The sequence below is a fragment of the Opisthocomus hoazin genome, chromosome 5, assembly GCF_030867145.1.
Source record: "Opisthocomus hoazin isolate bOpiHoa1 chromosome 5, bOpiHoa1.hap1, whole genome shotgun sequence".
NCBI classification, from domain to species: domain Eukaryota; kingdom Metazoa; phylum Chordata; class Aves; order Opisthocomiformes; family Opisthocomidae; genus Opisthocomus; species Opisthocomus hoazin.
In genome coordinates this window covers 45,005,151-45,021,031 of record NC_134418.1, presented here as the reverse complement: position 1 = coordinate 45,021,031, position 15,881 = coordinate 45,005,151, and the positions used below count along the sequence as shown (strand labels likewise).

Below are 15,881 nucleotides of genomic sequence, written 5' to 3'. Positions count from 1 at the left end.
CAACTCTAAACGATACTATTAGCTGTGCAGCAATTACGCTAACAGGCATTACTGCACATGTATCAACACTGTAAGTCTTCCCAAAGTTTGGGAAATGAAAGGAATGAAGCAGAGTTGTTTGTGGTCACACCATCAGACATACAACAGTCGTTTGGGTTCAAGAAGGTAGGAGGGGGGAGAGAGCCTGGCTTGCATTCAGATCTTTGGGGGCTTTGTTGTTGTTTTTTAAAGTTTAGTTTAAAACGCAAAAGTAAAATACTACACAAGTGAGATTAGATACTGCCAGTTTTTCTAGCCACTCACAACAGTGATGTTGAGCTGGACTATCCCATTCAAAGCTAAATATAATTAGGCCTACGTTAAAGCCATCACTTTTGTGTCACCATCATTTTTCTTCCAGGCTCAGATTAACGGTGCTGTAGGCAACAGGTGATACATACACACACACAGAGAACCAGCAGTCAAATCAGCCATCAAAATCCTGCTATGCTTGTTAAAAATAAAAGTCTGCCCATCAGCAAAGGTGCGGCTTCATCGTAACTGATAATGCATTGATTTTCACTGTAAATCTCCCCACAAAAAAATCAACACATGCAGAAGATATGATAATTTCAGTAGATTCCTTAATGCAATGGAAACAATGTTTTAGAGTTTTCCACACATAAGTGTATAAATTACCATCCATGTGCTCTTTAGAGTACTGTGAATAAGACATTGTTCAAATTACAGTGTAACCACCTTAGCATAAGTAATGTTTCATACAAAATAAACAGCACTGAGTTCATCTGCAGTGCTTAAACAAACTGAATGAACATTTGTAAGCCTACTATGTTTTAGGTCTCTTCAAAAAGCAGACTATAGAAATAATGTCATGTGAAGACCACAAATTTTTCAAATTTTGCACAACCACAAACCAGTGAAAATTTGGTAACAGCAACACATCCACATAGCATGTTAGACTCTGCTTGTGTCCCGCTTAAAACAAGCCCTTTGACCAATAAAATTTACCCATGCAAAAAACCAGCTCCATACAGTGTTAACTGCTGGTAATTGTTACAGAAATCCTCCAAGAATGGAGATTTTGTAACAAGCAGCACTCTCACAAAAGAAACCCGTAGACAGAAGGCTCCGTGGACACCTTATTGCGGCCTTTCAGTACTTAAAGGGGGCCTACACGAAAGATGGGGACAAACGTTTTAGCAAGGCCTGTTGTGACAGGACAAGAAGCAATGGCTTTAAACTAAGGGAGGGTAGATTTAGCCTGGATATAAGGAAGCAATTTTTTACGATGAGGGTAGTGAAACACTGGAGCGGGTTGCCCAGAGAGGCAACAGAGGCCCCATCTCTAGAAACATTCAAGGCCAGGTCGGACGGGGCTCTGAGCAACCTGGTCTGGTGGAAGATGTCCCTGCTCACTGCAGGGGGATTGGGCTAGATGGCCTCTAAAGGCTCCTTCCAGCCCAAAGCATTCAGTGATTCTGTGATTATTCTGTGAACATCACATTAAAGATAAAATGCTTTTAGGTTTTATTTGCATGCTGCTGTGACTGAAAAGGCTCAACCAAATGCAAAAATGTGGGGGTTTTTAATATGTAAAATACATTTTTCTATATAAAGTATTATGCACATACAATTTCATTATACACATAGATCATTCCCTTTTCAAAACTCCAGACTGCCCTCCCTCTCAGTGGCCCAGTTCTCCCCCAACCCTGTTTCCTTGCGCCTGTGAAGGCCGCTTCTCACCTGGCGGCACGGCAGCCAGAGCGAGCCCAGGCAAGCCAAGAGGCTCCCTTGCAGCAGGCACCTCCTCCATCTGCCGGCACTGCAGGCAGGCCACCCGGCTGCCTCCGGTGCTGCCATTCTTACAGCAAAAAATGATCTTAAGGAGTTGGATAGAAACCTGGACTTCACTGAAAGATAGGGATAAATCTGAAAAAAGGGTTTTCTTAAGCAAGACAATGCTTAACTTTTCTATTTAAACTACATCTGCAGTTTTATCCCTGAAAGTAACGGTTCTAGTGGGATTCCAGATATACAGAGATGTCTGCCTGTACACCCAAATTTGCTACATCAAGACCTCTGCCATAGCATCTTATTCTGATTTCCATGGTTTTCGTGTCTTTCTTATGCTGCTTTGTTTCTTCTCAGTTGTGACCTGGGCCAATTTCACCCACAGCATTTAGATATTTAAACAAATACTCATGAAAGATTTTGAAAAACACTTAGACACTTAACCCATATTGACAAATATCTGCCCCTTACTTTCGTGTAACTATCGGATCAGAATAAATAGGACATACAGGAGCTTCCAGTACAGCTTTTATTGCAAAAATGGTGCGCTTTTATGCGTGCTGTAGACTATGCTTGCTTTGTGTGACACGTTATTTTCCAAGTCCTTGGTATTAGACATGAATGCACATTTTGTATTAGGCTATATTCCCTTCTTTTTAGTTACTGGTTTGCATCCATCATCAGAATTCCTTCCCGCATTAATGATTATTCTGAAGAACAACAGATTATTTGATATGGTAAAAAACACCTCTGCTCACTCATGAAAAACAGAGCAGCTATTATAAAAGTAATTATTTTTCAAACCTCCTTTAATTAAACAAGAGTATTTGGGGAAAAAAAAAAATCATGTCAGAGAGACACAGGAAATCAAAGACTTTACCAAAGAACTAAGTGTCTTGGGGCAAATGTAACAGCATGTATTCAGATCATGATGATACAGGAGAGATAAAACCTACTAAGAGCAAAGAAAAATCTGACAGACTGTGTGCCCAGAATGGATAGTTTTAGAGAAGTATCTGACCAGAAGGGAGTCAGCCAGGCAAAGCTCAGCAGCCCTGCGCAGAAAGCCCCAGCCAACAGAACTGACAGTGTTCGGAAGGGATGCCTTCTGAAGAAAACGGAAAAGGTCCGCACGGCTGTGGTATACCTGAAGACAGTCAGACTACAGAACACACTAAATAAAGGTTTATAGTTGAAATCAAGTTATAGTTGAAATCAAGTTATCTTTTTTTGAGGACTGCATGTTTTGGGTTTTTTTGTTCGTTTGTTTTAGAGGAGAGTTTAATCCTGTTTACAGAACAGTAACTGCTTGTTTAATTTAAAGTTTCCATCTTTCTACACAATGCACCTACCAAAACAAAACCTCAAGAAAGATCTTAGAACTAGCAACCAGAAACTTGTCCCTAAACTGTTATGGAAGTAAACCTTGACAAAAAAAGGTTGAAACTACTGATGAATCTGTGTGGCTAGCCACACACCACAAAGTGCATTATCACAAAACTAGATCCGGAGTAAGCTTGCACAAAAACATCTCACAGTTCAAGACGAGACCCAACCATAAATCAGCACCTATTCAGCTTCCTGCCAAAGTCTTCTGAAGGCACTATATCCCAGGGTAGCTTGGATGGCTGGCTCAAGAAAGGGTAGGAGCCGACATTTGCTGATCCTTAGCCCCTTACTTTAAAAGATAGCCTTCCTCCTGGTACACCAAACGCAAGGATACTCCACAAAAAACACAGACCACAGATAACACTACAAAAAAACTGGAGGCGAACAATTAAATGCACAGCAAGATGCAGCACAGCCTGTAAAGGCCAGTACCAAGTGTACTCGCAGCCCAATCCTAAATTTTATCCCAAGGGGGAATCAAAACCACCAACTCTAAATTTTTGCTCCAACTCTTAATACAGTTTTTAAGCGTACCACTTTTCCAGAGCTTGTTGGTGCCTCTTTGGCACTGGCCACGGAATTTCTGTCCCCACTTTTAAGCCGAGTGCTGGAAGCGGGGGTAGCTGTGCTGTGTGGCGTGCAAGGGGAAGGGAGCTCACTGCAAGGCGGATCAGAAGCTAAATCCTGGTCCTGGCTAGGTCCTTTACTTTTTTTGCTTCTTTTTAAAAAAGTTCTTCAAGGGCTAAGTCTATTCCGTGCTCCCTCTATTGAGCTGTCAGCGAGCTGAGCTAATGGTTAAATTGTCTTGTGCATCATCGCTTCTTTCATTTATGCAGGAAAAAAAATAGTTAAACACAAATAGAATTTTTATATTTTAGTTCCTAAACTTACATTTACATACCTGAGTAGAAATGAAATTCTTTTGAAAAAGCTCTTAAAACTTTCACTTAAACAGGATACACCGGTGCCTTGAATATTGAAGTCTGCTCCTCAAAAGATCTTACAATGGGGCTATCTGCCTGGGGAACTTGCAACTTATTACACTTAATGCCATTTAAAAATGCTGCTCCATGCCTAATTAGAGATTATGGAGCCTACCTCTGAACACCATTTGTTTCAACATTTTGGTCTCAACTATGATTGATTTTTAAAAAATAACTAAATCTGTACACCATGATTTAGATGTATTACTATGAAGACAACCTCAGCAGAGGGCTGAATCACCATTTTGATGCAATGAACTCCAGACTCAAATGGAGGTACTCCAGCAGGCCAGTTGGAGGCACCTCCAAAACTCCCAGGCTAGCATCCTTCACCACCAACACGTAAGGGAAAAAAATCCTGAACAAGCACTTCAATTAGTCTGCATCGTCTACAAGTGTGTAAATCCACAGGACAAGTGCACAGAAACAAGTCGTGGCTACTTCTTCTAAAGTATATTCCCTGAAAATAGCATAAAAATATGAAATCTTGTGTAATTTAAAGTCTGGTAGGAATTAAGGAAAAATAAGGCACGATTATATTCTTCTCCTATTCTGGCTGTCAGATTAAAAAAATGTAGTAAAGGCAACTTTCAGCTGCCCAGTTGTATTTGCTCACATTCAGTACCAATGACCAGCTTTTCAGATACCAACATATTTTCTGTAAACAGGGTTTCAGAACAGAAATCTGTACTTTACCTGAAGCTTTAAGTGATGTTCCTTGGGCATCTAGTGGCACTGTTACGTTATACAGCTGGTCACTAGCTAGTTACAGCTACTTCAAACAGCATTTAATAAAATTGTATTATAATAGTAGGGTTGGCCTTTCTCAAAATTGGTATGACACACATTTTCTTATTGTTTCATTGCAGATATAACTTACTGGGAAAAGGCTTGGCAACAATGATGGATCCTGTAAGAATCTTCAAGAGTGAATCACAATGATTACTACAAATGCTGATTTTATAACTGCAAGAAAATTTTGCAAGTTGGCATTTTAACAACTTCGTATTTTATGTTCTAAACTGTACGGGATTTTTTTCTATTCCATTTTACCATAGTAAACTAAAAATATTTCAAAATTATGAAGTTTTTCTAACATTTCCTTTCTGTTTTTAAACACAGAAGTGAAAGGCGTTGGCCCATGCATTGTGGTTTAGAAACTGAAAAATAATTCTACTGGCTTACTAAATTTGGCATCACAGCGAGATACTTATTTTGCAAGTTGGTTTTACCAAAATGTTGAGTGTTCCTTAAGTTGTGCATGTACACTGCAGATTACACAACTGTTTTTAACACTTCAGCTTTGAAGGAAACATAGATCATCCCTTTCAAATAAAACATGGGAATTTTCTTTTAAAGGCCGTCTAAAAAGAAAACCACTGGCATCGAAACAGTCTAGCTCTGTTTATCTAATGACGAGAAGGCAAAAGCCTTTCAACTAGTCATACATCCAATACCTTCTATTCTCGCACTTCTGTTACTGAAAATTAACTTGAAGGATGCTGACCATAAACATATACTGGGAAACTTTTAATGTCAAAGACATTGTTCATAAACATCTGAAGCACCTTTTCTTTCTGTCCCACTCTGCACCTCACCAAGTTGAGATCCGCACCCAAATTGCTTGTTCAGTTAGAATACAAAGACAAACAAAAACCTCACAGCTTAGTATTTGGTTCATCTATACCCAATCAACACAATGTTTTTGTGGAACACTTATTACACCAATTGCTGGACCAGCACTTTTTTTTGTGGTCATGGACCACATTAGTCCTTCCATGTAGTAAGACAGACAACAAGATACGCACCTTAAAAAGCAGTGTTTGGTGTAATACACACAGACCAAGAGCAGATGCAAGAAATACAGAGGATAATCCCCAAATTTAAGTTCTCCTGTGGATAGCGCTCAGCTTCTTCAGAGTTATAGGTGTGAAATATTCAAACAGATTACGTGACATTATTGCTTTCTAAAATTGTACACTGATATTGTATCGCAATACGTTTTTCTTGAGCAAATAAATATCCTTTGGCTTCTCATGACACAAGCCTCTAAAGCAAAGTAGGAAATGGAAGGTTTCTCCATGACTGATAGGTTTTCAAAGTAGTTTTGCAAGACTACTGCAACAAAAATCTTGCTTAGCTCATAGTGCTATGTGAAAGCTATAGACCTGCCCATCACTCCCTATTTAGCTACATGAAGCAACAAATTTTAAATTACTTAATTCAAACAGCAAGACTGTACACCCTATGTGTGACACTAGGTCACAACTGCCCTATGTTAATGGATTGTTAATTTATTTTTTTTTAACATAAATACAAATCTCAGTAACGTAAAAAAGACTAATGATCACGTTTTCATCTTTTAATCTTTTTCAATGACAGTTTACAAATTTTTAGCAGAACAGCTGCGTGTTTCCACCTGCACTTCCTGAGGTAATAGTGATGATGTCACAGTGTGTAGAAGTGCAGCCATTAGTACTTACCAGATAACGTTTTGTTCAGATTAGAGCATAAAGTGATACCAAACCATCTTTAATCAATCAAACAAGGCACTAAGTTGTTCTGTTGACTTTTGTAAGCGAGATTTTATGTATTGGTAAAAGACCTATTACACACATATATTTGCAGCTTAAAAGGACTCTTCTTTATGACACATAACAGCAATGAAAACTATATCCATAACTGGTAACGTACTGTTTTAGTAAAACAAAAAATAACTTGCCTCTTCGAAAAAGAACACTTGACAAACAACACTCACAAACTACTTCTGCACCACTGTCTACTGGAGTTTCCACTGGCACCCATCCCTCTAACTAGAGGTCCTCACAAAGCTAGTAACTGAAAGTTACACAAGGCTAACAACAGTCTAGCTTTCCTTCCATCACCTACCATCTTAGGATTCACATTTTCAATTTAATATTCATATCCTTAGACTATCCAAGAGCTCAGGCAGACCTGCACCACGAAGTCCCACTCTGGTTTTATAAGTGAAAATGAGATGTATCATCCAGAGTTGGTATCATGTCTCTGATTCTGAACGTCCTTTGGACAACAAGTAAGTAAACGTATTACTGGAATTAAGGGGAGAAAACTACTTAGAAATCTAATTAAGAAGAAATTTTTGACTATTACTTAAGAAAACATTGCACTGTCCATACAGGCTGAAAGCTGCTGTTTTCCTTAATGAAAAGTAGGGGGGGAAAGCCTAGAAATTAAGAGTGGATTCTCAATCATAATAACAATTAACATTGTGAACACTGCCAAATTTCAAATGAAGAAAGAGTAAGTGTAATCTGTAAAGCAAGGACTCCTATGAGCAGGCTTAGAGCAAAACCACCTTGTATCACTAACTTAACAAGTGAGGCCAGCCTAGGAAACCGATCCTTTTAGGCATTTATATTTCATTATCAGATGCTCACAACATTTGAAAAAATAGTATAGGTATCTAAATATAAGTATCACTGCTCAATTACAAAACCCCAGAGGATTACAAATAATACATAGTTGTGTAGTTGGTAAATGTTTCAAGGAAAGATAGGTTAGGGATACGTAAAAGCCCTTCTAAAGCTTCTCCCTCAAATTATCCCGTCTATTGAGTGCATCAAGAAACATGAGTTTGAAATATTCCGTGATCAGCTTTCTCCTTTGGTGTATGCATGAGTGTGGGAGTCTGCAGTATGATTCTTCTCCCCAGTGGCAAGCACCAAACCGATTACATAGGATAAACAGCAAAGCAATTATCTAACCACATCTGTTAACGAGTTACAGGTATCTCAGCAGTGGAGATGCACTGCACTGATATCACTGCACTGATAAAATGCTTAAAGCCCGTGTCCCAAACCAAAACTATCATTACTTTAGTTACCAAGTACTCGCCATGCCAATGGGTGCTTCAGCTGTAGCATCAGTGAAGAAGAGTTTATTATTGGATAGGAAGACCATCAAATCAGAGTTGAGCCTTAGCTCCAGAATCTTTATGGATCTGAACTACTTTTGATTGAGCCACCAAGGTTCCTCCTGGCTCCCATCGCTTCTTCTGGCTCCCATCACTTCTGGCTCCCAGAAAACTAGGAATTCAGATTATTGAGCTGCTTGGTGCAGGGTTTTCAATCAGAGATTCATTTTGAAAATTGTTTTAGCTGTACATTTTTCTTGAGAGGTACACTAAGAGGTAAATTTAAAATTTGAAACGGTGTGGTTGGTATCTAGGAACCATCACATTTAAATTTGAAAAGGTGTGGTTGGTATCTAGGCACCTTCATAAACGCATTAACATTGGTTTGCTGTTTCACAGGACAGAGTTTACACATCAAAACTGAACAACTTGATTTATTTAAAATTCACCTCAAAATGCATTTTGTTTAGTTTCTTTTTTAAAATGAACATTCAAAGCATCAAAATATTACTAATTTAAAAAGAACCTTTGTTAAGAATAAGATAATTTACATACTGTAGATTGTGGCAGTGAGGGTAGAGAAATAACCAATGGTAGATTAGGCACAGTACTAAGGCCAACATGCCAGAAAACAACACAGCTCTATGCTCAACTTTTAAATGATCTGGACAAAAAACACCCAACTGGGCAAGAAAATGAAACCAACTGCTTACTTGAGGGTGTTTGTGTAAAAAAAAAAAAAAAAAAAGAAAAGTGTTAGTAAGTTTTCTATCTAGACCTAACTCATTCACGTATTTAAAGAACTCTATCTTCTTCCAAATAACAAAAAATGTTTCTAAACCAAGGCAGATTATTATTTGGAACTGGCATAGTAAAATAAAGGATCACAGTATACAGAGCTTAAGATCCTGTTCCAGGAAAGAGCAACAAGTGGTTTACAAGGGGATCATTTAAGTATATTATCTAATTTGTAAAAACAGAGATATAAAATATCAGTTGCATAGGGATTTAAATATAAGGCCAAGCAGGAGATTAAAGTAAAAGAGATCATAAGAAGGGCACTATGGTGTCAAAACATAGCATTTCCATTTGAATTATGTCTAATTCAAAATCACAGTATATTGCTAGTACTACAAACAGTGAATGTCAAACTGTCCCATTAATCTTGAACTGAAAACCGACATTAGAACTTCTAAATAGTACAAAACTAAAGCTCATTGTCTAAACCTGATCAGTGTATTAGCACAACAGTGCTTGGTACGTACCTGATTTATATACTCTACCTTCTGTAAATAATATAAAGGTTATTTCTTGTTAATAAGTGTGAGATCACAATATTACTGCATGCCATCAGTGGTTTGCAGGCTTACTTGATATTTAATTATTCAGTCTTTAAAAGTGTAAGATCCCACCCTGCAGAATCTTCACCCATTGAACAGAGAACACTGTCATTAATAAAATACAATAGAAGTTCCACCACTAGCAACTAACATAATAAGCCAGGATTGTAGGTCTAAACCCAGTACAGTTCATTATTATTAACTCACAGCAATTTTTGTTAGGAAGGTAACCTGTAGACTTCCAAATAATCTTGCGTGTATTAAATATAAACAAGTATGTAACTAACGGTCGTTTCTTGGCATTTCAAGTAGATTATTCAATTGTGAAAGTATTTCCGTAAAATCAATTTTAAGTTGTTAAAATGAAGTTCAAATATTAATTTCTGTATCTACATGTAGCTTAATTAACCTAAAATTGTTTAGGAATAGTAGTGTAAGGAAAAATTAGAATTAGGTGTTAAGGTACACTAACTGGGAATACCTGAACCAACATTGTAACTGAAAAAGTGCATAAACACAGTAATACTACAAACGTGTTAACTACAGAACGAAAGGTTTTCTGAAAGCTAAGCAATACTATTTTACATGTTATTTACAGGTTGCAATTTTCCAGAGACCACAGACCCAATTTATGATCCTAAAATGCTTTTGATATATTCGAAGTGTCCTTTGGCTTCCATCCTATTCGGTCAAGAACCTACTCACACACCAGTGAACCAGGTACTGTACAGCTGAACAACACTGACATTGTGGTTCTGCAGTTCTTCAAAATTCACTCCTTTCTGTTCTTTGGAGAAAAAGCAGTATTTTCATTTCACGCTTTTGGTAGGTGTTTCAGATTCTGTAGACTGTCTCCCATCAGTCCATGCCTCTCGTGTGCTCTTCAGTGCTAGCGTTTTCTGCTGGTCGACCACAACGTAATCAACTCTTTCATCTGCCACGCTGCTGCCTGAACCACTGCTCTTCTTCTGCGAAAGGCAAAGGAGAGTGAAAACACATATTTTAAAATAAGTTAACAACAAAAAGTAAGTAGATGTCCCAAACAGATATAGAACAAGGACAGCTTTCCCTGAAATGTCCAACATAGGCTCTGTGATTGACCATTTGACAAACTAGTTAATATGATCTTGCTTAAGGCGCTCGCTTTCCCAGCAACTACTTGTGAAGAAATTTTAATCTCTTGATGGCAGAAATGCAAGACTTGAAGACTGGCTTACCTTACGAGGTGGGGTAGATTTTCCCGAATCTAGGTCCAGATCTAAGTATTCTACTTGTTTATCTCCCTTAGGTTTTACCATAGGGCTGCTTCCTCCATCAAGACTGTTGCTTCCGAACAAATTCTGAAATGATAATAAAAATAACTTCAGCTACAAATGTACACGCTAATGGTCCACATTATCAAATACGCTTATTATAAACTGCCAAAATATTAAAGGTTAAAGAACTGACTGACAGCTCTTGCAATCAGTTAAACCATGCAAATTTTATTGGCGTTGTACAGCAAAGGGATATATTCTAAGTCAAAACTCAGACAGAGTTGAAAACCAACGGGGGGGAAAACCCCAGAACCAACCCCCCCAAACTTAAGGCTGCCACCAAACCAGTCTGTGCCTTCCACCTAATGTCCCTTTCATATAATGAGATAAGAATGGAGTGTGGTTTGTTCTTTTTAAATGAAGTTGTTACATCTCAAATTTAGCATTACTTAAACACAAACTTCTTTATTTCCTTAAATTGCTGTTAAATACCTTACAAGAATTTCAGCCTTACAACACTGGTAAAACTTCAAATGAAGCTTTTACATGTCATTCAAAAGCCATCATGATTAAGGTGAAAATCACAAAATATTATTCCATTGATAAGATCAAAAGATTAAGACTTTGGAAAATTTGCGTAGGGCTGCCTGAACTGAAGTTGCATTGTATATACCTAAATTTCAATTAGCCCAGACTTTTACAACCTCACCTCCTCTGTCCTCTCCCAGCCTGATCCCTCCCTCTTAACAGGTGTTATAGGAACAGTACAATAGAAGGACTCTTCTCTAAAAGATAAAGAAAAAAAAGGAAGACAGAGGGCAGCAGTCAGCAAAAAATGAAGAGGAAGGCAGAAGGAAAGACAGAAGGGCAGGGCTGACAGCAACTTGAAAGAAGCAGCAGAATATTGCTGATTTTATTAAATAAAACACAAGTATGACATGTCCAAACAAGATGCTTCGAAGTTGATGATGGAAAAAGATGGAAAAGTATAGACTTCTTTCCAAGATGCCGTTGGAACAAATAAAAATTTCCAAAACATCTGCGTAATTGGCACACTTTAAAGCAAAGTCCTTGAGATATAAAAGCATTCAGGTTTTCTAGAAAATAAAACATTTTATGGGTTAAAGCTTAATGGGCTGGGCTTTTTAAATTGAAGTTATCCATTATATCTTTATTGTCCAGCTCATTTACTATTAAGTGGTAACAAGAACAAACATAAAGAACTGAGACAAAGTTCATTTTTGTTGCCCAAATTCTTTACACAAATTTCTGCATATCTAACATACAAAAATCAGGTTCTGTATCAATGTTCCCAGCATAAATAAAAAAGCTATTACTCTTTAAATAAAAACTAGTATGTGATTTCAAACAAAACAGACAGGCAGGACATATGCATTAGAAAACAGAAACTTTAAATATATGTAAATGAAAATGAAAGGAAATCTGTAGAACAACCTTCAAGAATGAATGAATCGTGCAAGCAAACATAAGATATTAATGACAGGCCATCTGAGCTGTGATATTAATTATACCATCCTGGCACTGAAGTTAAACCCCTCCAGTGGCACTGCAAGAATCAACAGGGATCCCCAATTTGAACTGCGATTCCGCAGCAGGTAGAACTGTGGGAATCAGCAGAAATCCCCAATTTGAACTGTGACTGTGCTGCAGGCAGAGCTGTGGCAACAGGCGACCCCAAACCTTCGTGTCAAGTGGGATGTTTCTTGCATTTGTTACCGATTACTTACCAATGCCTCTTGCAAGAGAGGGGGCTACGGTTTCACATCCCTGGCCGCCTATTGCGGCAGCGCGCTTCACCTGGGAAGCGTGCCCATGCTGCTGGCGGGCCAGGCACGGCACAGAGCACAAGCCGGGATGCTCTGCAGCCTTGGGAGCTTGCAGGGCAACGGAGCTGCCCCACAGAAGTCTGCAAGAGCGGCTCACTCAGGGGCACCTCAGAGGCAGCATCAATTCTGAGCTGGAGGGGAGGGAGACTGGAGGAGATCGGGGAGGGTATCCAGAGCAGCAGGGGATGGGGAAGCAAGCAGCGCTGCAAGAGGAGAGTCCAGGCTGTAGTGAATGGGCTAGCACATGCCAGATAAGGCGGCAGACAAATGGACAGGACAAAAAAGGTGCTAGACAGGCCCTCCCGAAAGAAGGTCTTTCATAACGCTCTGAAGATGAAAAATGCTGCTGTATTCCCTACTAAGAACCCAAGCCATAAAAATGCAGTGAATGCATTGAACCATACTGAACAAAAAACTGGGCTAAAGATAGAGGTTTTCCTCCAGTGTTTTAGGGGTATTCTGGACCACATTTTAGTTTAGGCCTAAGTCTACTGCTACTCTCTTACTTTAAAACACTATTACTGGTTCTTCTCTTTCTCCCTCCCCCCCCACCTAAACAAAAACCACAGCATGCATCATTAACTTTTCCTAACTAGCTCTTCACTTACTGCATTGCACGCTGAGCATCTGAAACTTTAGTATCTGAGAAAATTCTCCCCAAAAGGGGGAAAAAATATAGCTATTCAATACACAAAGATCCCTTCTACCTTCTTTTTTGAAAGAAGCCTAATAAAAGTACACATAGCTCAGTTTTTATAGAATGTAAACAACAAATACCAATCCTATTTTTTCCCCTGTTCCTTCCACATTTCTTGTAAGATGTCCTTTTAATAAAGGTTTTTAAGCCTTATTAAAGCCAGAGGTCTTAAGACAGTTTATTTCCCTTGATGTCATAATACTGAATGTGTGCATAGCCCAGGAGAAGCAGTTACAGAAAAGAGGAGACAGTTTCTAGGGAAAAAGAAAAAAAAGTGCCGTGTATTGAACTGTTTTGTACAATAGATGTGTATACTAAGCATTCTCTTTATATATGATTATGATCTTAACTTCTTCAGTGAAATCTTACCAAAATTACACTTTTTCTACGGAGATTTTTCAATTGTTGTTTTGATCTAGAAGTATAAAAGGAGTGATGTTGAGTGGAAGGATTTGTGTTTGCATGATTTAAAAGTAAGGACTGCACAGGAAGAGAGTAGTTAATACGTAGATTTTACATACTGGGTCTTCAGTGGACTGATTTGGATTCATGGATACATAATTCTCTTCACTGTCGTGCGAGTCACTGCTGGAAGTTGTGCTATGAACTGAATCCGGTCTGGGAGACATGGGAAACCTGGAGGAGCTAATTACCAGGAATTATTTTACAAACAATACATCTTGAATATCTTAAACCTCCTGGTAAACAACAAAAATAAGCATATTAGAGCTGAAATGTCATTCAAGTTTAGGGTGTCACATTTTTTGGTTATACGCAGTCCCTTATATTTAATATTAGAAAATAAAAATTCATATGGACACACTCTGTTTCAACGCACACATGCATATATACATACGTACACACATATACACACACACACTTCCAAAGGAAACCTCCATTTGTATTACACAGGCTAAAAATACAGTACAGATGTACACACATTTATTGACACTCTAGTCAACAAAAACAATTAATCTGAATGAGGAAAAGCTAAGAAACTTACTCTCGTGCAAAGCTTCTGGTGATAGGAGATCTAACCGGGGCTTGTAATTCTTCCCATTCAGGCAGAGGTTTTATTTCTAGCGGAGCTGGTTTTGCTATATAAGAAACAGACAATCTTAAAGCACAGAACAATCCTAAACAAACTTAAATTTAATAGCTTTTCAAAGCCTCAATACCAAAAAAAATTACTGTTTTTTAAATAGTAAACACTAGTTAGGAAAAAGAGACATTGTTCAGTACTCAGAAAGCCATGATACATTAACTTACATTTTTAATCTTTCCAGGTTCTGAAAAGCAACATCAATTAGAAAAAAATCCCATAATTTAAGAATACTGCAAGATATACTTGTAGGTAGTAATTCTGTTTTGAAACGAGACTCTGAAAATGGCAGCACCATGTTCTGTCTTTACTCTGCCGTGATGACTTGTTGAACTGACAAGTCCAGGACAGGGCTGATCGAGTGTTTCAGCTTAAACTGCCAGCAGGGCCAACTCTGGGTACTTTGCTTGGCTCGCAGACAATTGCTATTATGCAAACTCTGCCCTCACTGTATACATGTGCCCTTACTGACGAGGTCTCACTGCTCAGAGTGGGCAGAATCTGCAGCTAAGACTAAGTCTGCAAAAGGGAGAGATGAGCCAACGCCCAGCTTCAATTCCAAGAGGCACTTGGCTTGCTTCAGTGCTTATCAACAGCCCAGCAGAGCAGCGGCGTGTTTGTGCCATGAATGACAGCTAATATTGTTCTAAAAAAGGTGCCATTTTTAAATTCCATTTTCAGAACAGAACCACAGATAGAGTATTAGCGAGAAACGCATTATCCCTCCCTCCAGCTTGTACGTTTCACCCCTCCTAAATGTGGGTGTGTGGGAGGGGGAAGAAGTATCAATCACAGGATTTGGGGGGGGGTGGAAATTACATACAGTCAAACTGTCGTTACAGTTTGAGTCTCAACTTCATCCTCCCTAAAACTGTTTTTAGAAAATAAAATGCAATGTCATCATAATAACACTCTTCTCTCCTCACCTCCCCATCAGTTTGCTGCCTATCGGTAGATTTAGCAAGATCGTATGCCAGGCATGGAGCACTAGTTCATGTGGAGCAAGAGCTGTCACAAGCGACCACATGAGAAACTGACAGAAATCAGTTGCCTGATTAGTGTTGTCTCACAAGGAAAAAGCAGAACTGTACTCATCACAATTCCATTATACTCACTCTTCAGACTAAGTTTATTGAAAAGTCAGCTCTCCTACATTTCGAACACAAGGACTCACGATTCAAATTTTCTGGATAAGTATCGGTCTTGAGTAGCCCAAACAGTTTTCTCCTTTTCTCTGTTAAGAATCCATAATTATGCACTCAAAGCTTATCAAGCCTACTCCAGTAATTCTGCCACTTTAACCCACTTGCTCATAAAAAGCTGTCACCACAGACTCAGAAGAGGAACTACAACTCATCTATCTCAAGATATAAGGTATCATATGAGATAAGAGTGGCAGAACCGAACTTGACATAGGCAAGATGATACTAAAGCTCGAGTGACATGAAAATGGTCAGCTTGGCTCAAGGCCTGAGACTACATGGCAGGCATAATTGGTGGGCAAGGTACTGCTCCAGCAGAGAGAGAGTACGGACTTTGTCCAAAGCCCACTGAGAATAGCAGGAATATTTCATCCAG

General features: G+C 38.7%; 1 protein-coding gene across 10 annotated transcripts in view; it reads right to left on the bottom strand.

Moving 5' to 3' along the window:
• Positions 1-8,467: 8,467 nt before the first annotated feature.
• Positions 8,468-15,881, bottom strand: part of GAB1 (GRB2 associated binding protein 1) — a 101,013-nt gene continuing 93,599 nt past the window's right edge. For 8 of the 10 annotated variants that reach the window (XM_075421038.1, XM_075421045.1, XM_075421041.1 and 5 more), the window contains 4 exons: positions 14,205-14,298; positions 13,723-13,846; positions 10,619-10,741; positions 8,468-10,369 (listed from right to left, as the gene is read on the bottom strand). In XM_075421038.1, coding sequence (XP_075277153.1) covers positions 10,211-10,369; positions 10,619-10,741; positions 13,723-13,846; positions 14,205-14,298 — 500 coding nt within the window. In that variant the 3' untranslated portion in view covers positions 8,468-10,210. Of the gene's footprint in view, positions 10,370-10,618; positions 10,742-11,366; positions 11,443-13,722; positions 13,847-14,204; positions 14,299-15,881 lie in introns of all 10 variants that reach the window. The other 2 variants (XM_075421039.1, XR_012764013.1) reach the window with 2 other exon arrangements.